Source organism: Zophobas morio, unplaced genomic scaffold (assembly GCF_036711695.1).
Source record: "Zophobas morio isolate AGI-343-1 ecotype UQ-CSIRO unplaced genomic scaffold, CSIRO_AGI_Zmor_V1 ptg000117l, whole genome shotgun sequence".
Classification (NCBI taxonomy): Eukaryota; Metazoa; Arthropoda; class Insecta; order Coleoptera; family Tenebrionidae; genus Zophobas; species Zophobas morio.
This window is the reverse complement of record NW_026972222.1, coordinates 97,812-119,243: the sequence shown is the minus strand read 5'-3', so window position 1 is coordinate 119,243 and position 21,432 is coordinate 97,812. Positions and strand designations below refer to the sequence as shown.

At 24.7% G+C, this 21,432-nt stretch overlaps 2 protein-coding genes across 3 annotated transcripts; both read right to left on the bottom strand.

Annotated features, from left to right (window-relative positions):
- Positions 1 to 6,146: 6,146 nt before the first annotated feature.
- LOC135144986 (mediator of RNA polymerase II transcription subunit 21-like) lies at positions 6,147 to 10,589 on the bottom strand. 2 transcript variants are annotated; one of them, XM_064077107.1, is made up of 6 exons: positions 10,507 to 10,589; positions 10,362 to 10,437; positions 10,153 to 10,289; positions 7,508 to 7,583; positions 6,299 to 6,380; positions 6,147 to 6,216 (listed from the first exon to the last, which is right to left on the bottom strand). In XM_064077107.1, the coding sequence occupies exons 1-6, from the start codon at positions 10,543 to 10,545 to the stop codon at positions 6,195 to 6,197; spliced, it is 432 nt and encodes a 143-aa protein (XP_063933177.1). In that variant the 5' UTR covers positions 10,546 to 10,589; the 3' UTR covers positions 6,147 to 6,194. The 2 variants fall into 2 exon arrangements, with proteins under 2 accessions (XP_063933177.1, XP_063933178.1); XM_064077108.1 differs by having other exon boundaries at positions 7,508 to 7,568.
- Positions 10,590 to 14,748: 4,159 nt separating this feature from the next.
- LOC135144996 (uncharacterized) lies at positions 14,749 to 19,324 on the bottom strand. The gene is made up of 5 exons (XM_064077116.1): positions 19,254 to 19,324; positions 19,116 to 19,162; positions 18,784 to 18,858; positions 18,624 to 18,689; positions 14,749 to 14,946 (listed from the first exon to the last, which is right to left on the bottom strand). Exons 1-5 carry the CDS (start codon positions 19,261 to 19,263, stop codon positions 14,749 to 14,751), a joined length of 396 nt encoding a protein of 131 aa, XP_063933186.1. The 5' UTR covers positions 19,264 to 19,324.
- Between the last annotated feature and the right edge of the window lie 2,108 nt (positions 19,325 to 21,432).

Here is a 21,432-nt window from a genome sequence, read left to right as displayed (position 1 = left end):
TACAATTTTAAGTTATTTGCCTGTAAGTTTAACCTCTAACCTTTGAAAACTTGCAAAATTATTAGCAAAACCTAATAACACTCAGTTTTGTATAATACGAGTCGCCTAATTAATCTCTTTTTATTTATAAAATTGTTCTCTTTAAAGTATTTTATTAATTATTTAAAATAAAACATTTTAAAATTTTTATTTATAGTAGCTTGTTAGAGGCTATTTCCGCTCATAAAGCTTAAGATGTTACTTGAAAAATGACTATTAAAAAAAATTAACATTCAATATTCTTGGGAGGTTTCAACTATTTAAGTAAAGTAACAACCAGCAAAAAACCTTTAAAAAAAGTATCCATGGAAGTCAGAACAAGGTTTTAAGTTATGTAGCGCATGAATTTTAAAATGTTAATTATCAGTTATAAGCTTTAAACACTGAATAAACTATAACAAATGAGCTTTTTTTAAAAACTAAAGTTTTTTATATTATCAACATAAGCTAAAAATTATAAAATAAAAGTAAAATATATTTGCAACTAACGGGTATTAGTTGCAAAGATTGAAGAATTTATATATAGGTTACTATGAAACTTAGTTAACTTAATTTTGTTATACGCAATTTATAAACAGTAATACATGAATAAATAGTAATAAAGAAATGATTAATAAAAGAGTGTTTATGTTAAAAAATATTTTGCTAGCCGATGAGTGTGTTGCTATAAGTGATATTATAAATCAGTTCCAATAACAAAAACATTTTTTGAATAAAAATAATTATTTTAACTTTCCTTTCTTAAATAAATTATTGCATATAAGTATTTTCTGCATTTTAATAATTATCCTTTTATAAATAACAAACGTATAGAAAAATAAATGTAAAGATAATCATTTAATTCATATCCTTTGAAAGGTAAGCGACAGTAAAAAAGATTTTCCTGCCTTTTTCATAAACAATCTTTTATAAAAATAGAAAGGACTTTAACAAAAGTATATAAATTTAGATTTAAAAATAAGCATTTACTTTGTATACTAAGTGGTTTTAATGTTTTATTTGTTAATATTTAAGGTTACCCGTCCGCCTTATATTTTTCTTCGTCATTATTTTTTATTTATTTATAAGTTGGCACTACAGCCAGGGATATACGTCCTATCTAATGCTTAATCCTTATTCCCTTTGTAGTAAAGGATCGGAGAGTACACTCCAGAAGTAGGTAAAGTTGACCTTTAACAGGCAACTATTATTGAGCGCAAAATAAAAGCATTTTGTATTAATTTAATTAATACTTATTAAAATAATCATATATTATTACTTTTACTGTCATTATTGCTTAAATTATTATTATTACAATTATTACAATTATTTTATTGTTAATATTATTGGTAATAGTAGAGAAGGAAGCGTTATAAGTGTCGGTTTATCAGTTAAAGTGGGTAGGGCCCACAGGTGCTTAGGTCTCCTATATTTGGTATACCACCAAAGATCTAAGTTTATTATCGTAGAAGAGTGCTGGTCTGCTGAAAGTATTTTTCTGCGTTGTTTTTAATCAATTTCGTGATAAGTTCAATCTTACAGTCTCGGAGCAGTTGCAAAATCCTTATAAAACTACGGGGCATTGGTACTCAATCGAAAAAAATAATTTTGTAGGATTTATAGCCTATTTAAGTATCATAGAAGAGTAGATCTAAGAGGGAAGACGTATATGTGTTATAGGTCTTAACATGCATTGATATGGAAGCAGATTATTATTAAAATCTAACATTCTCTTTTTGCATAATAGAGGGTATAAATCGTTACTAATAGTTCTAAATTTGTTAGTTAAGTAGTCTAAGTGAGCGTCCCACGAACTTGTGATCAATAACTACTCCAAGCTACAGCTGCGAGCACCAAGAGATCATCAGATAATCGTAAGTTGCTCACCGAGCGATGTTTCCTTCTACGCGATATCTGTAAGGTCCTGCATTTTGTCGGGTTAAGGTTAAGATTATTAGATGCGGACCAGCTTTCAAGAAGTTCAAAGTATGATTGCATATATTTTATACCCAACGGGAATAATTTGGAACTGTATAGATCGCAGAATGCTGTGCAAGGGAAAGTGTGGATCGTTGGGATATCAGAAGTGAAGATCGAAAACAGGAGAGGGGGTAAAAGGTAGCCCTGTGAGACGCCTGCAGAAAGAAAGTATGAATCGAAAAGGTTAGGGTTTCTATCTTGACTTTAAACTTTCTATTTTTTAAAAAGGTCTCGGTTAATTGATTAAAGTATCAGGAATATTATAATTTGCCATTTTCAAAATTAATCCTTCGTTCCATACCTTATAAAAGGCTCCTTCGATAGTTTTTTATAATTTAACACTTTGGTAACGTTCTCAAAAAGCCTCCAAATCTGTTGAATGGTGGAATAATCCTTTCGAAAGTCAAACTGTACATTAGGAATTATGAACCCCCTCTCCACAAAATCTTGCAATCTTTTTTAAGTAAGCACTTCTTTGTTTTTTCTGCGAGGCATATTAGATTAGTAGGTTTATAGGGCGAAAGTGTTTAGATTGAATTCGGGGATGGTGGTCTATGGGATCATGATAACTTGGGAAAGTTTCCAGCGTGCTGGAAACGTTTTTATAAGAAACCTCATATTTCTCAATTTAACAGTGTGAGTGCAGCTAATGGGAAATGTTTAAGCATTTTGATTAGTTATATCATCTGGATCGCTTTTTTAGTAAGTGTTTTTATCACTCCAGTAAATTCTTTCAGCGCGGTAAGCGAGAGCGAATCATCGTGTCCATTCTTCATCGGTGTAGGGAATAGTGGGTAAAACGGAAAAATTAGAGCAATTAACTCATTGAGAAGAGGAAGTGAAGAGGGCGCTTAGGTATCCTGCTAACAGAGTAGCCTTGTCTAACGGGAGATAAACAGTGTGACCTTCATAGTGGATTATGTATGACTTTAGGGAGGGTTTATTTTTGTTTCTTCAATCCTTTTGCTAATTTCCATGAAGAATTGTCGGAGGCTTTTAAATTCTGAAGTTTGTGTTCCTCAGTTCTTTTGATAAAAATAAGTAGATCATTTTTAACTCCTACAATTCGCTTGGTTTAAAAAGGGTTTGTCGTTCGGGGATTTAGTAAGCGTGTACCTTCTTTCATACGCCTCTTGGTAGATTGTGCGTTTCAACTTTTCCGGTAGTATAAGAGGTGAAACAAGTAGGGTTTTGTGTGCTGTTGCTCGATTGTGTGACTCAAGAATTACGAACTCTAAGTGAGTTACTGCATTATTAAGTTTATAGATCGACGGAACCAGTTAAAAAGATAGGTTGTCCTTCAAATATCCTTTAAAACTATACCAATTCGTAAATTTCTTCTCCATTTAAAGTAAATTGTTGGGGTATCCTCAAGAGTGGTTAGAACTGGGTTGTAGTCAGACGAGAGTCCCAAAAACGAAGTACAAATGCTCCTCATCAGGGTAATATCGAGCACAACGATTGTATAATTTGTGGCATAATGAGTTGCTTCACTGAGACCTATCACGAGAATTCCTTTTTCTTTTGCAAGTTTTTCTGGAAGGACCCCCACTTGGTTTACCTGCAAGTACTATTCAAGAATGGATGCTTGCAATTGAGGTCTCCGCCAACAGTTACTGAGCTTGAGTCAGACCCCTCCTTTTCTAATCTTTTGTCGAGAGGTTTATAGGCTGGAATATATGAAGCATACCACGGATATTAAGTTTCAAGTTAACTCCTAAGACCTCAAGACCGGGACGTTTTTGATATTGGAGAGGGAAGTGCAAGATGTGTTTTCTTTTATGAATAAAGCTATTCCGCCATGTCCAGAATTGGTCCATCTTTACTATACAATTAATAGTTTGGCAGCGTGTATTTGTCACCCTGACTAAAAAGCGTTTCTGAGACTAAAATTATGTCAATATCTGGGCCTCACGGCCAGCTCTTGGAGTTTGCGCATCCTGGTGCGGAGACCATCAGCATTCGAAACTGGGAGCTTCAATTTGTGTATCCTAGATAAAGTCATAGGTTGTAGTTAAAATTATTTAACAGTTCATTAATAGAATTTGCAATTTGAGCGCTTAATTCTATCGTTACTGAGGAAACAAAGTTACTTATCATTTCATTGACTGAGTTTGAACTTTTTAAATTTACCGTGAGGCCTAGTTCCCTATTAGTACTTCGGAACCAGCAACTTTAGAATATGAGATATCTGGTTGGACCTTTTGTTCTTCCCTTTCCTTTGCTTCTTTACAAAGTGGTGCATTTTGAGGATAGAAAAGGCAGCCCTGGTAGATGGCTGTGTTCCCCTTGCGCAGCACGGTTTAAAAAATCTGTCTTTCCTACAAAGTTTAGAGTTGTGATTGTCACCGCATTTTACACATTTAAATTCTGATGTGCAGTACTTGAAACAGTGCCCATATTGTTGGCAGCGGAAACATTATCTAGTTTGGGCCGCTATTTTTTAAGGATTCTACTGAAACCGAAAGTATCCGCTGTTTTTTAGGTTAGAGATGGTGGTCTAGGTTTTAAAGGTAAAGGAAATTTTGTTTTTATAACCTTGCAGGCGAATTACCTCTCTGGGTTGCAAAACATTGAGACTTACTCTTGATTACACCAGTACTCATTCCAGTAAAACACCCGAATCACAACTTTAAGATCCTTATCCCCAGGGAGTTGATTCGTTTTTATTATTATTGTCATATACTTTTATACTCGTAACTAATTTAGTAACAATAGTTAGTGTACCAATCAACTTAGTATGCTCCACCAATGTTTCACCATGATTTTTCGTGCAACGTATCAGAATAACTTGCTTAGGATGGCAATGATAGTACTCCTAACGAATCATTATTATTCAAGTTATTTAGCCTAAATTTATTTATTTTTTGTTATAATCATAATAGTAATTCAATTATTATAATTTTTTGTACGCAGTATTTCTAATATTTATAATAAACGTATGAAAAAGTAAAAAAAAAAATCAATTTTATATACTGCGCGAATTAGTAAATTCTTTTAACTTCTTACCTGAAGCTCCGTTATATTTTGTTATTAATTTTTCTTTATAAATTACATTAAGATATTATTAGTTTTATGACATGTTGTACAAAGTATTTCTAGTATTTATAATAAATGTATGAAGAAAGGAATAATAAACTGCGCAGAATTGCGCAGCCGTTTATTAATAAGTTTATTTAGTCTATTACTTGTCCGATACGGTTTGTAAAATTTTTTTTTACTAATTTCTTTTTTTCCTAGTATGGTTATGTTAGTATTTAAACATTGGTTAGGGTTAGTTTTTATAATTATAATAAACGTATGAAAAGAGAACCTAAAGATTATTGGTGCCTTTGATATATTATTATTATTGATTTTTCGTCATCATCGTTAAATACTTTAATACTTGTTAGAATTTCTTAAATAATTTTTTTTTACTTGCAATTAAATTTAGTAAACATAATTATTACAAAATATTGTAGAAAGTAACATATATTATAAAGTTATAAGCGCATTGGTTATATTTTTATTTATTAACTTATTTTACTTACCTAATAAATAACTCTTAATATATACCATTTGAATAATTATAAAATTTCTTATTTAATAGTACAAACTTTCTTTTTATCTTATAATAAATAACTTGCACAGACCACGTGGTGGCACATACCATGTGCTATACCCCCTGGGGACACCACGCGCGGTATTCTTGCGTTTTTATTTTTAATTATAACGTTCGGTCACTTGACACTGCACATGTTTGGTTTTACCCACATTATTGTAAATCACCAAATGCGAAATAAAGTATATAAAATGCATTTATTTTTTTACTTTTATTTTTTGTAAAAAATAAATTTGAGCTTTCGAGTAAAATATTTTTTATAAAAAAGTAGATTTTCTTAAAAAATAATAATAAAAAAGAATTTTTTTTTATAGTAGTGATAGAAAAGAAAATATAAATACCTTGGTTGCTTCGAAACTCTTGAAGAGCCTTAACCAAGCACTACCGCTTAACCACACAATGGTTTTTTTAAACTTTCTATGCGCTTTCGCTAAATTTGCGTTCACCCGGCGAGTAATTTTTTTTAATGAAAAGTTTTTAACAAAAAAAGTAGCGTAATCATAATTTTTATTAAAAAATTTTTGCTTGAAGCATGAAAATTTGAGTCCAGCGAATCCGTGAACAGGAATAAAATATTTTCCAAACATATAAAGTACTAGAGCTTTTCGGCGCTTTTACTTGATAAAAAATAGTAAACGTAACTTATCAATAATATATATAATCATTATAACCATAATAATCATAACAATAATAAATTACTTTTGAGCGAGAAGCGCGTCCGTCACGTGACTTTCTTCAGTAAAAATATGTATGGCTTCTTTTATTAATGAAAGTTTACTTTCTTTTATTGTAAATATAAAATATTTTTTTATTAATAGATAGTAATAAAATAAATATTACTAAAAAAATTATAATATAACATTTATGAAAATTATTTTTAAGTAACGAAATAAATGGAATATAAACATAAATTTAAAAAAAAAAGAAAATAATTTAATGAAAATATTTTATAAATAATAATGAAACAAATATTTTATAAAATATAAAAAAAATTACAATAAGGAAAATATTTTTTATAATAATAACTAAACTATTATTAAAATTTATGGGAATATTTCATAAATAATAATAAAACAAAGTTTATAAAAATTTAAAAAAAAGAAAATTTAATGAAAATATTTTATAAATAATAATGAAACAAATATTTTAAAATAATACAAAAAATTAAAAATAATGAAAATATTTATTAAATAAAATAATGAAACAAATATATTTATAAATATTAAAAAAAAATTATAAAATAGTATTTAAATTTCGTTTGCATAATAATAATAAATCAACTATTTTATAAAAATGTAATAAAAAATAAAAAATAAAGAAAATTATTAATTTAATAAAATAATTCTGATAATAATAAAGCAAATTTTATACAACATATAAAAGTAATTTTTATTTACTTGTCAAAAATTATAAAGTAAAACTTCAAAAAAAATTCATTAATATTTCGTAAAAAGTAAAATTTATTCAAAATAATACTTGAACTTTTTAAAATAATTAAAAAATATTTTCTATAGAAAAAATAAATTCATTACAAAATATTTGCTTCAAAGTTAGTGAAGAGTAAACAATAAAAAACAGTTTTTCATATCCTACGCAGGCCACTCACGGTTAGGAATTAAAAAAAGACCATTGATAATAACAATAAATTAATAAAAGCATATTATTCGGAGTTCATCAAAAAATCAACTGTCATTGGTAAATATATTCATTAAAAATTTTGAATAAAGTTTTTTTATGTTAACAAATGGGCCACGCGCTTATTAGAAAATTGTAAATAGACCACTCGTAATAACTAGTATTTAATAAAAGCGTATTATTCGTAGTTCAATCAAAAATCAACTGTCATTGGTAAACAACTTCCCTCTAAAAATTTTTAAAAATATTTTTTATTATATAATAAAAATTAACGGGTTTTTTCAAGTTGTGCGTAATATTCTTGTGTTAATGCTAATTGCTCCTTTTCGAGCTCCTGCAAAGAAAAATTCTTTATTCAAAAAATTAGCTCAAAGTAAATAATAATATATATTTATATTAAAGGTACAAAGTAATAGTAATCATAAACTTTATTATGGAAAACGTATAAATAGTTACTAAATATAATAATAATAAAAAGTAAATACTAATAAAAAATTTATAAAAAAAAAATTAAATTTTATTAAAAAGTAATAAAATTTTAAAAATATTAAAAAAAATAAAATAAAATCGTTTAAAAAATTTATATAAATATTTAAAAAAAATAAAATAGTAAAACAAAACAAGTTAAAATTTTTAAAAATTGAAGAAATATAAAAAATACAAAAAGAGTTAAGATTTTTTAATAACAATTAAAAATAATAAAAAAAGAAATGGTCTAAAAATCTATAAAAATCAAATTATGATAAAAATATAATAAAAATTAGTAAAAATTAAGAATAACTTAAAAAATAATAAATTTTATAATATAAAAATATTAAATAAAATTATAATAATATATTAGAAAATAATCATAATAAATTAGTAATAAAAATAAAACAATTATAAAGTTTATAAAAAATTAAAAAGTTAATAATTTTTACAATTAATAAAAAGGAAAATATTAATAATAATTTAAAAAATTTTTAAGTATAAGAAAAAAGTTCTAATTAAAAAAAATATTTTAAAAAAAAGTTAATAATTATAAAAATAAATAAATAAAAATAGTAAAAGTTAATAAATTTATAAATAAAAATAAAAAAGTTTATTATTAAAAAAAAAAATTAAATATATTTTTATAATAATATTATAAAAACTTTAATAATAATTAAATATATTACAGAAAATTATGATATTTTCTTATGAAAAAATAATATAAAATAAAACAGTAATACAATAAAAATATGAATTAAGAAACTTATAAAAGAGACAAAATAAATATATAAAAAGTTATTAATTTTTATAATTATTAAAAAAATTAACTAATTAAAAATTATAATAATTAAGAAATTAGAAGTATAAAGGGAAAAAGTTATAACAATATAAAAATATTTTTATTTATATTGCTAAAAAGTATTTATAAACAAAATAATATAATATAAGAAAATTATAAAAAAAAGTAATAATTTTTATTATCATTAAAAAATAAAATATAAATAAAAAATAATAAATGTAATAAATGTAAAAAAAATACTTTTAAGAAAAATATAAATTAAAAAAGTTATATAAAATATATTATTTTTACAAAATAAAAAAAGATTTTTATATAATAATAACATTTAATAAATTTATAATAATAATTGATTACTAGAAAACAATTAAAAAATAAAACAGTAACAAAATAATAATATCAATTTTAAAATTTTGTAAAAAAAATATATTATAAATAAGTAAAATAAAAATTAAAAACATTTTATAAAAGTATATAATAAATATATAAAAAAATACAAAAAGACTTAAAAATTTAGAAATTTTAAAAAATTATTTTTTAAAAATTAATATAATATAGAAGAAAAGTAATAATAATGATTAAAAAAATTTTAGAAAATAAATTATTATAGAAAATATATAAAACAAAAAAAGTTAAAAACATTAAAAAAATAATAAAAGTAAATAATAAGAAAAGTAATAAATTTTACATAAAAATATAGTAATAAATTTATTTTAAATAGAGTTTTAATAAAAATTGAAAAAATTATTTTAAATTTAAATAATATATAAAATAATAAAATTATTTAAATAATAAATATTAAAGAAAGTTATAAAGATATAAAAAATTTAAACAATAACAAAATAATTTAGATTATTCCAATTAAAAAATATAAAAAGTTATAAATTTAAAATTTCAATTATATTTTTTATAAATTTATTACATTAATAATAAAAAAAGAAAATATTAAAATTTTGAAAATTAATTTTTATTAAAATTGTAGCATCAGAGTCTAACGTTAAAACGATAAACAGAATAAAATACTGAAAAGAATTTATAAAATTAATTAGAAAAGAAAAAGTAGAAAAATAACAAAAAAGAATTTTATTTGGATTATATACTTAGAAAAAAAAAGAAAAATCAAATCAACAAAAAATAATTTCTGATTTAATATATATTTATAAAAAGCAAAATAATAATAATGAATAGTTTTCTTAAAATTAAAAAAACAAATTAGTCAAAAGTTAACAAGAAAATGAAATAAAAAATTTACGTAGTAAAGAAAAAAGTAGAAAAGATAACAAAATGATTTAAATTATAAATAATAAAATAAACAAAAGTTAAAAAATTCAAATTCCATAATAATATTATCTGAGAATTTAACATTATAGTTAAGTCAAAAAATAAAAATTACAATAATTTTTAACTTTTTTAAAAGATAACCAAAAAAAATATAATTATATAAATAAAATATAATACTACACAGAAATTTATTTATTACATTCTTCAAAATTTTCATAAGTTAAAATAGAAATTTATATATTTTTCTAAGTAAATTACAAGTAAATGGTTGGAAAAAAGATATATATTTTTCTACTTAATAAATTACTTTAACGGCATGGTCAGAAAAATATAAAAATTCATACATAAATTTATAAAAATAAATTCACACCTGGATAGCTTCAGTGCTCTCAGGACTTGGAAGAGAATCAGCTAAAACCAATATTTCTTTGACTGTCTGACAAATTTTTTTGGAGAAAAATTGATAGCGAAGAGAATAATCTACAAAATCAGGCTTTGAAACTGGATCTGCAGTGAATAATATAGTAGAAATGCTTTTTAAACTTAGAAAAAATTGAAGTTTTTTACTAAAAAAAGTACCTTTTATCCCTTCAAGTTCGGCTGGATTGAAACTTTGGGGAATCATACGGAGTGTATCGCAAAAGTACCAAGCTAACTTTATAAAAAAAGAAAAAGAAAAAAAGTATATAAAAAAAAATTAATTAAAAATAAGAAGTATACTAACTAAATCAACGCGGTCTTGAAGCTGAGTAACTCTGTCCATTTTAAAAAAGGAATCTTTACAATAATAAAGAGAAAAAAATTTTATAGAACTTTTTTCTTGGCTCTTTTAAAGTTTTTTAAAAGTGAGTCTATTATAGTTTTCTTAAAAAAAATTTTTACTTTAATTTTTTAAAGTTTTATATAAGCTAGTTACAAAAAAAAAAAAGAGATCTCTTTACAAAGTTTTCCCAAAACTTTACTTATGTTCCCCTTAGAAGCGAAGTATATAAAGAATTTACAAAGCCATTCTTTTTTTCTAGTTCCTTAGAGTTTTAATAGCGATTGGTGAAAGCACGTGCTAAATAGCCCTCACTAATAACGATTAATAACATTGCGAAGGCTAGCGAAAGCCGCAGTTTTTTTTCAGTTTATTATAATATAAATACCGAGAATATTTGCCACTATATCTTCTATAAGATTGCAGCTTTGGGGAGGAAGACAACTATAAAAAAGCAACATTCTTTTTCTGAACACAAAGATGCTGAGCGTGGGAGCTTCTTCGAAGCCGGACTTCCTCGCTGAGGTCGATAGTAGTTTAAAGCCCAAAGGGGGATTACCGAAATTCTACCGAGCCAGGGAAGATAGAAACTACTGCAAGACTCTATCCAGCTCGTATTTATTACTATTTTTAAGAGCAACTGTTTCCAGCCGTGCGTAACGCAACTCTAAGCAACGTGCAATCCTCAACCCAGAGCATTCTAAAGGAAGGTTCTGGGTTATTTCATATTTCCTGTTCACCGAAAACCAAAGAAAGGGTAACTAAGTTAGGTATTCAACTCCTTCCTTTAGAATAGAGCGGCGACTGTCTATCTGGATAAGCTGTAATCCTTTATGATTATTGATCGAGGCCTTTAACCCAAGAACGAGTCATTTACAAGGAAAGACATCAGTGTAGATAACCAACGGAGGAAGGTAGAGGTAGAAATTAATCACATTCGTTAAAAAACTTATTTAATTGGATAACAGGAGAATCTTCTAGATACTGTTCCACATCCAGGCTGTCGTAGTCAACTACCTTGAATTAGTTTCTAAAATTTCATTTTTTTGGTCTATATATTGTTTAACACATAAAGTAAAATACAAAGACTGAGGAGTTCTTAAGTAGGTTGTTGAAGCAAATGCCGATGATAAAGATAAATTGTTTATGCTGCCTCGTCCACTGCCACGGGGAATGTCAAACTTGAGTACTCCCATAACGGATTAATCGCATCCAACTGTGGGGGTCATGTTTGGGAGTTGCAGTTAATCTTAATAAAAAGGACAGAGACTACTATAATAACGAATTTGAAGACACTTGCTGCTGGACTGTACGTTTAACGATTACCAGCTAGCAGCCTCTAGTTAGCAATTAGCAAAGTAGCTGGCAACTACCCTCCTGCGCCACCTAGAAACGTTTGATGAGATTATACCCTGCCCGAGGATTTCAGTGAGAACCTTCAACGTTGGGACAGCTTCTACGCCTGACAAAATAGGCGCGTGTCCATAATTTCAAAAATTCCCACTGTCGAAAAAGCGCTTGAACAAGTGGCAAAAGGGCTTTTTTGACAAAGTTCGTGCTGTAGCCCTCCCTCCTGTTTACAACGTGCTCAGATACGACCTTGAGGGCCCCATCCTTTGACGCACGTGGGAAGTGTACCTTTACTTTTAAAAACTACTAACAGCGGGTGTCTCAGGGATGGGCGCGTGCGCTTATATATATAGTACTAGTACCTAGTATCTACCCTAGCATAGTAAGTACACTAGTATCTAGAAGCCAACACCGAATATCAGTGCTAGTTCCTAGACAAGACAAACAGCCAAGGGAGATACTAGAAAACAGTACTAGTACTATAGACTGAAATGTCACAGACGCTAAGGCAAGTCAAGTAAGCTAGAGCCAATAAATACTAGACTCGAGCCAAAAAAGTACCCGAACCAAGCATAATTGACAATAGATAAACCAGTACCCTTGCTATAGTAGAGAAAAATAGTTCTACACAAAGCGTACCAGTACCCTTGCTATAGTAGAGAAAAATAATTCTACACAAAGCGTCTACTAGTGTTTACACTAGGACACGACGGAGCCGGAGTTATATTAGCAAACGGTTCTTTAGCTGTACTTTTACATGATAGCTATTTTGTAGTAGCTCACTTTCATTATGTTCTGTCATTAGGTGCAGTCTTTGCTATCTTTGCAGCATTTTTCGCACGTTTCCCTATTGTATTTGGAATAAACTATAACGAATGTATAGGAGTCTGTGTGTTTATTTTGATTTTTGTTGGAGTAAACTTTACTTTCTTATTACAACATCATTTAGGCTACAACGGTCTACATTAGCTTTGCTTTTTGCCCTTTATGAGCTAAAATATCACAGTTCGACCACCCTCATACGCGCCACGCCTGATATGCAGCTGATTTAGCTATTTACTCCCCGTCAAAGTCGCAGGCTTTATTTCGCTAGCATCTGCAGCGCTACCTAGTCAACCTCTCCAACTGTTGCGCCATTAGTAAAATTACTATTGAGGAGGGGAAGGTATCGCTCTTTTTATCATAAAGAGACGCACTGAACACCGCTGTCGCTCGCCGAATATTTGAGGGTTCATCAATGACGTAGCGGCAAAGGTTCAAGACGGCTGTTCAAGCTCTTTTTCCTTACCTGTGCCAAAAGCATACCCTCGTGGAGCAACAAGTGATGTAACAACAAAACAAAGTCAAAAAAAAAAGAATAAAGTTTTGAAAAACAAAAACACTCTTTATTGCTTAGTTTTCTCAATGTATTTATACCTTTACAAAAGTAACCAAATTTACATTTATAATTTTTTCCTTTGCTTAATTGTATAAAACAATATAGAGGTCAAGTATCATTTTTATGTTTTGTTAGTTATCTTGGAGCCTCTCGCGTAGTATTTCTTCATATTTAGCGCCCGTTATAAGGAACGAGGTATATTAATAGGTATAATCTTCTTTGCTACGTTTCCGAAAAACTCCCCTCGGCTTTAATGCCAAAACGAATACCTCTCATTGTGCTACGAAGGAAATTTATGCTCTTTTCGAGGTTCTTCCGGAACTACCCTCGCAATATACTTTAGCTACGAGGGTCGTGCATGCACAGGTTGAAAAAAAATTTTATGTACAATTGTTAATTAAATTTCTGGTACTGATTGGTTTATTCACGGCGCATTTTTCCTGTAAAAATTTTTATTGAGGTTTGTCTTTAGTTTTTCTTTCTGGATAATTTTTGGGTTTCGTGGCTGTCCTTTGCTTGCGTCTACTTGTGCCTGTTACTTTTTTTTTTAATGTCTTTTAGTAGATAGATTTAGAAGAGATTTTATTTTCTGTCTTTTGATGTATATTTATTGCGGTCTTGTAGACTAATTGTTGTAATATAATTTCAGTTATAAATATTTAGCGTAGTGTATAGTGTTTTGTTGTTACTTGTTTCTTGTAACGGAGCATGTATGTGTTGAGTGGCCGGCCAGTTGCGATACTCCCGCTTGCTTCCTGGGCTTATGGTTATAGCGATCTCGCTTCAAGTGAGACAAAACAAGTGCTGTAATTTGTGCGAAACGCTTTACATTAGGATCTTCCAGCTTGTACCCTGAGCCAACGTATTTTAATGTGATGCTAATATTACCCACTAACTAACGGCCTATTAAACACATCACTTAATTACCGAAAGAAAAGTTCAGTTACGAATTTAATACGGCGCACGCCTTCCCCCTTCACGTAATCCACTTTAAATTTAAATTGTACTCATTATAAGGGTTAACAAATATATATATATATAAGAGCTCTCTCCACTTCAACTTATATCTTACATGTATGCTATCATACCCCGATCGAGACCAGAAAATATCATTATTCATAAGTAAAGTTTACTACCAACTATATTGAACTTGATCATCTATAAGTATTACTAACTAGTTAAGCACTACACCAGAGCTACTAGGTTAATTCAGGTTAATAAATTTTTTTTAAAAAAAACTTTTGTTAACAAATGTAGAAAATATAACTCCGTAATATCTTAATAAAAGAAAAAGATAAAATTTATTTTAGCAAAAATAGTCGAACTAAAAATTTCATTAATTAGTACATTGTTGTTTAATATAAACTCTTAATTGATAAAAATGCCTATAAAGTAAATATATAAAATAATATAAGCAATAAAGCTTTATTGTATATACTTTATAAAAAAGAAATGGAAGGAAAAGGGATGCTAGATAGTTATGAGTTTTGTAAGTGAAGTTTTAAAAGTTCTACAGAACTGCACAGCTCCTCAATTCGTTCGTCGTGTTCTTTTAATAATGGCTCGATAGTATTAATAATTGATTCGTCAGTTGTTAAATCAACTTCATTTGATTGGTCGTTATGATTCGAAGGGTGATCAAACCGAGTCATCCTTCCTTTATTCTCATTGCCCGACTTAAATAATACGAGAATTTTATTGAATAAAAATAAATATACAAAAATAAGTGAACTGAGGGGAATAAAATATAGAAAAATAAAGGCCAAGAAGATTTCCAATAATATCAGCAAGCAAATAATTTTTAAGAAAAGCAAAATTAATAATAAAACGTTAAATAAAAAATGAATAAATAATCTAATAATAAAAGTTCTTTTTAGCCACAAAATTGTAAATTTTTTTAATAACAGAAAAACTTTGTTAAAAAAAAAGATTATAAGGTAACCAATCAAATTAGATATTAATGAAATAATAGACCAATCAAAGTTCAACACTCTGAAAGTGCACGTGGCTTTTTAGATGATTAGATTTGGTATTTCTCAGGTTTTAAATATACAAAAATAATCTAAAAATGCATTTATTCATAAAAATATTGACAATTCCTGAAAAAAAAGAAAAGAAAAGAAGTTTGTCATTATGCACTCGTAGTTTTTGTTTTACTGGTTGCCATTTATTTATTTTTAAAAAGTAATTCAGTAATATTATTGAATTATTAAGATGGTGTTTTATTGGTTGCATTTTGTTTACTTTTATTAAAAAAGTAATTCAGTATTTTTTGTATTTTTAGGTCATGTTTTATTGGTTGCCATTTTTTAATATTTATTACAAAATAATTCAGCAATTAAATAAATTATATTTATAATGTTTTAGTGGTTACCACTTTTATAATTTTTTTAAAATATAATTCAAAATTTTTAGTGAATTGCTAAGCACCTGCTTGATTGGTTACCTTTTTTAATTTTTCAAAATGTAAATAGAATTTTAATAAATTGATAAGACTTGCTTTATTGGTTATTTTTTTGTTAATTAAAAAATACTTCATAACTTTTATTGGCTTATTTAAATAATATTTATTAGTTATCAAATTCTATTAAAAGTAATTCACAATTTTAGTGAATTTATAAACAAGTGCAATTTTCACGTTTTTCACCTTCTAATGATTTTTTTATATTATTCTTATATTTATTAAAAAATTTGTGTTTTTATTTTCTAGCAACCCAATTACAAGCTTCTTTGTTTATTGTAAAACTAAAAATGCTTTCTTTCAGTTCATTAAATTTCGTGCAAAAAAAGTTCAACTTGTATTTTAAACATAAACCAATCAGATTACAGGGCATTTTTTAAAACACATGCGTGCATTTTTAAAAATTACGTTTTTAAATACTATAAAATCCTTCATTTGCTTACTACTATTATTTAATAAAGTTTTACTATTACAGTTTTATAATAGTTTCCTATTAAGTACTATTAAGTAATTATAATAAATAAGTAAAAAAAAATAATTTTATATATAATTTTCTTAAAAAGTACTAAAAATAATAATAGATAAAATATTAATAAAAAATAATAAATTTATTAATTAATAAAAAAAGTTTTAACAAAAATATAAGAAAGTTTTATAATGGCGTTAATGATGATTAACTTGAGAAAATTATTTTTAATAATAAAAATATTATATATAAAATTATAAAAATAAGTAAAATTGATATAAACAAATAATAAAATAATAATAATATCTCCATTAAAGAAAAAAATAAAAAGTAATATATAAAATAAATAGAAATAAAAATTTTTTTTTAAAAAATTAATATAAAAAGTAAAAAATGAAATTAATATTAATAAAATATTTATAAAAGTATAACTATAAAAAGTAAAAAGTAAAATAAATAATAATTATAATAAATTTAAAAAAAAAAATAGTAAAAAGTAAAAATAAAATAAATATAAATAACATTCCTATAATAAAATAATTATAAAATTTATATACAAAAATAAATATTAAAAAGAAAAAAGTAAAATAAATATAAATAAAGTATTTTTAAAAAAATAATAATAATAAATAAAATTATTATACTTTACTTTTAAAAAAAAATATTATCCATTAGTAAGAAATAATATAAATATTAATAATAATAAATAAAATTCTTATAATAAAATAATCATAAACTTTTTAAAAAATAAAATAAAAGTAAAACATAAAATAAATATAAATAAAACTTTTTTAAGAAATAAATATAAAAAGTAAAAAGAAAAATAATATTTATAATAATAATATAGAAAATCATTATAGTAAAAATAATTATAATAAACTTATAAAAAAAATATAAATAAAAAGTAAAAATTAAAATAAATTTAAATAAATTATTGTCAATAAGTTTAAAAAAAATTTAATTATTAATAAAATAATTATAATAATAATATATAAAATTGTTGTAATAAAATAAATACTTATAAATAAAATTTTTATAATAAATATTTAAGATAAATATAAAAAGTAAAATATAAATAAATATCATTAATAATAATAATAAATATAACGTTGTTTAGAAAAAAATACAATTAAAAGTAAAATAAAAATAATAATAATAATGCAGAAAAATAAATTATATTTATTATGAATAAATAATAATAGTAAGAAATAAACATATTAATAAGTAATAGTAGTAAATAAGAATAATTATAATAATTAATAATAATTTTTCGAAATATTAATATTATTAATAAATAAACAATAATAATAAAAATAATAACAGAAAATAAATAATAATAATAATAATAGTATTAAGGAAAATATTAATGTTATCAATAAATAAACAATAAAAATATTAATAGATAATAATAATACAATTATTTTTAAAAATAAAAAATATTAAATAATAATTAAAAATAAATATAAATAATAATAAATAATATTTTCTTTAAAAAAATAAATATTGAATAATAATAATAAAACATAAATAAATAATAATAATAAATAATGATAATATTTTTTTATAAATAAGAAAAATTCTAATTTGATAACAAATCTAAAATAGTTTTTAAATTTATTTTATTAAAAACTTTTTAGGAAAGAGTATATGAAACTTTTATGAAAAGAATATAAAATAATAGTAATGCATAAAAAAATATATATAAAATATTAAATATATTATTATTGTTTAATAAAAATTATATGTGACTTGCTTATAGTAATAAATAATATAATGAAAATGTAAGAAATTGAAATTTCATAATAAAATTTAATAATAATTTATAAATTGTAAAGAAATATTATTGTTAGTAATAAATAATATAATGAAAGTGTAAGAAATTGAAATTTCATAATAAAAATAATATTATTGTTAGTAATATAAAGAATTAAATTTTAAGTAAAATTAGTTATTATTTTAATAATTTTAGTATAAAAAAACAAAATTTTTCTAAACTTATAAAAAAAAATTTAAACTCTGATATTTTTTATTTATATTAAACTGAATTTTAACTTTTAATTGTAAATTGAATTAAATTAATTTTAAAGTAAATTTAATTATAACAATTTAGAGAAAAAGTGTCAACTATAAATTACGATAAAAATATATCTTAGAAATTATTATAAAGATGAATTTAATAGTTTTAATAAAAACAGAATATTATTTTATAAATCCTTTAAAATTATACTTAACAAAGTAAATTATAATAATTTATAAATTGATAAGTTTAGGTAATTATTTTAATTAACACAAAAGTATTAGCAAAAAAAAAAAGAAATATTTTTACTTAATAAGAAAATTTTAATTTTAAGAAAATATAAAGAAGTTGCTGAGCTTAATTAATAAATTTTTTCTTTAACGAATTTTCTAAAAACAAAAAAACATACGAAAAATTTAATCGCTTGGTTCTGCTTTTTAAGAATTTCATCGAGTTCATTAAACATTTCAGACAACTTTAATAGAAAAAAAAAGTATATAAAAATTAATTTTTAAAAAAATTTCTAAACTGAATAAATTTATTATACAAAACCAAAAAAAATTAAAAACCTTGTTAAAAGAATTTTTAACAAAACTATTCTGAGCTACTAATTCTTCTTTCTGGAGAGCTAAATGCGAGTGAGCCTTTAAGTTTAATAATAAATTTTTTAATACTTTAAAAGCTAATAAAAGGTTTCAAAATTTTTAGAAGAATTGAACAAAAACAATATTTAGTTTTAAAAAATTTTTATTTTTATTGTGAAAGAAGACATTATTACGATATTTTAATTAAGAATATAGAATTTAGTAATAAAATATTATAGAAAGAAATATTGACTTTAACAAGTTAAACTTGAAATATTTAGAAATGAAAAACGTTAATATTTTTAAAATTAGCATACCAAAGAAATAGAACGGAAAAGATTACCGAGGACATCATCTTTTGGTTCTGTTAATTATTAAAAAAATATTACCAAATTTCTGTTTCGTAAAAAACCTTAATCCTAGTTTAAAATTTATTTTTACACATAAAAGTTTACCTTGATTCATTTATAAAAGCAGCAGGAGAGGTTAAGAGGTAAAAAAAAATGTTCACTATGCTCGTCTTGTACTTCACTTTACTAGCCTCAATTTTTTAAAAACTTTTAAGATGTAGTCCACCGCTTTTGTCATGTTAAATGTATACTTACTTTTTATTTTTTTTTTATTTTTTTTATTCATTCACTTTCTTTGCGCAGCTTTAAAAATCCAATAAAAAAATCTGCAAATTATTCGTTAATGTGGATGATATTTTATTTTTTTAACTTAGTGCAGCTTTAAAAATCAGAAAAGGTGTCATAATAAATATTTATAATATTGAATGCAACAAGATACACTTAAATTGCTAAGAAATCAACTTGCTTAAATTTGTTAATGAGTTGATATTTTATTAGGCAATGCCGCTTTGAAATTCAGAAAAAACTACTAAAATTTATTAATATATGAAAAAATGAACGCAACGATACACTTAAATACTAAGAAACTAAATTGCCTGGCTGTCTTCTTAATTTGTCGATGATATTATATTCTTTGAACACTTTTAATTACGTATATTGTTAGCACCACTTTGAAAATCCAAGAAAATATTAAACATTACTAAAAGTAATCATAAGAACGGAGAAGTATGCATAATTGAATTACTAAGAAATTAAATTATTGAGCTAAATTTACAAAAATTATGAAATTGCTTGAGAATTTTACAAGAAAAAAAAGTTTTTAGGTAAAAAAGCTAAAAAAAATTTGGATATCAACTTTTTTTGCTTTTCTTTAAAAGTTCTATGAGTAGAGTTAATTTGATAGCCCTTGGGTTTTAATAGTTTTTTGGAACCTGTTAGCAATTTGTAAATTATAACGAACATTTAACAAATTACTGTCAAATATTATAAAATAATAAAGCACAAAAAGAAGCACAATATTTTAACTCATTAAGCTTAAGAAAAGTGAAAAGTGTATATTTTATAAGAGCGTAAAAGAAAAAATTTATATTGAGAACAAATTTTGTCTGCTTTCTCAATTTTTAAATGAAAAGTTTGTAAGTATAATTTTAAAATTTTAACTTTAACAGGGATTTGAATCGTTGTCTTATTATCATTTTACGTAAAGCCGAGAGAACTAAGATTATTTTATATTACCAAGCGTAATTACAGTTAACCTTCTTTCTAAATGAACTTAAAAACTTCCGAGGATGCCAGCTTTTTTTTATCATATACTTTGTTTTTTTTTAAGAACTAATAATTGCTTACTCTTGTAAATATAGGTACAAGCATTCAGCATTAGTGCATAGTTTTTTAAGGTTTATTGCTTTATTAACTCTTTTAAAATTAGTAAATAGAGCCTTTTATTAAATGGAGATAATAAATTAAAAGATTGTACAAAAATTTAAAAGTTAAGGCCTTCCACTTTTTTTACCTATGCCTAAGAAAAATAATAATCTTAACCTTTTTCAATCCTTTAAGTCAAGCTTTATATTAGATTTCCAAAATACTATAGTCAAACGAACCTTTTTTTTTTTATTTACACCCTCCTCAAATACTTTTAAAATATAATTATAGAAATAAATCTATTTGTACTTAAAAATTACTTTACAAAGTATATCTTGCTACAACATCTTGAGCATTGCAGAGCATATATTTGACTTTCTTGTTTGCGTTTATTTTATATGGAAAAATTAATGGGTTAGCGTTTAGAGAACACTCTTCTAAAATAACAAACTTTTAAATTAATTTAAATAATTTATGATAAATCGGAAAATAAAAAATATAGTAATAGAAGTCAATTTATTTGGCTGTTATAAAGATTTCTTTCACCGAAACTTTTAGTATAATAAATATATTTGGTTTGTACTGAATGACGATAAATCATATATTTTAAAGTTTTTAACTGGTATTAGCTTAATAAACCTAGATAAAAATAAATTTGTAGTCTTTTTAAAAAATCGCCAAATAACCCCGGCACGGAAAGCACTAAGCATATTTCGTTCTTTTGTATATGTTTATTCCGTGTAACCCACGTTTAGAAAAAAAATTGGTTTTTAAGTAACTTTAGTTTTAAGCTAAATAAATTCCGCTGGACCTTTCAAATTTAATAATTCTCGATAAATAATAAATTTATTAAAGGCTAAAAAATAGGACATGAATCTATCAGCTATGAAATTCGCAACGTTTAGCGGTGCAACCTGAA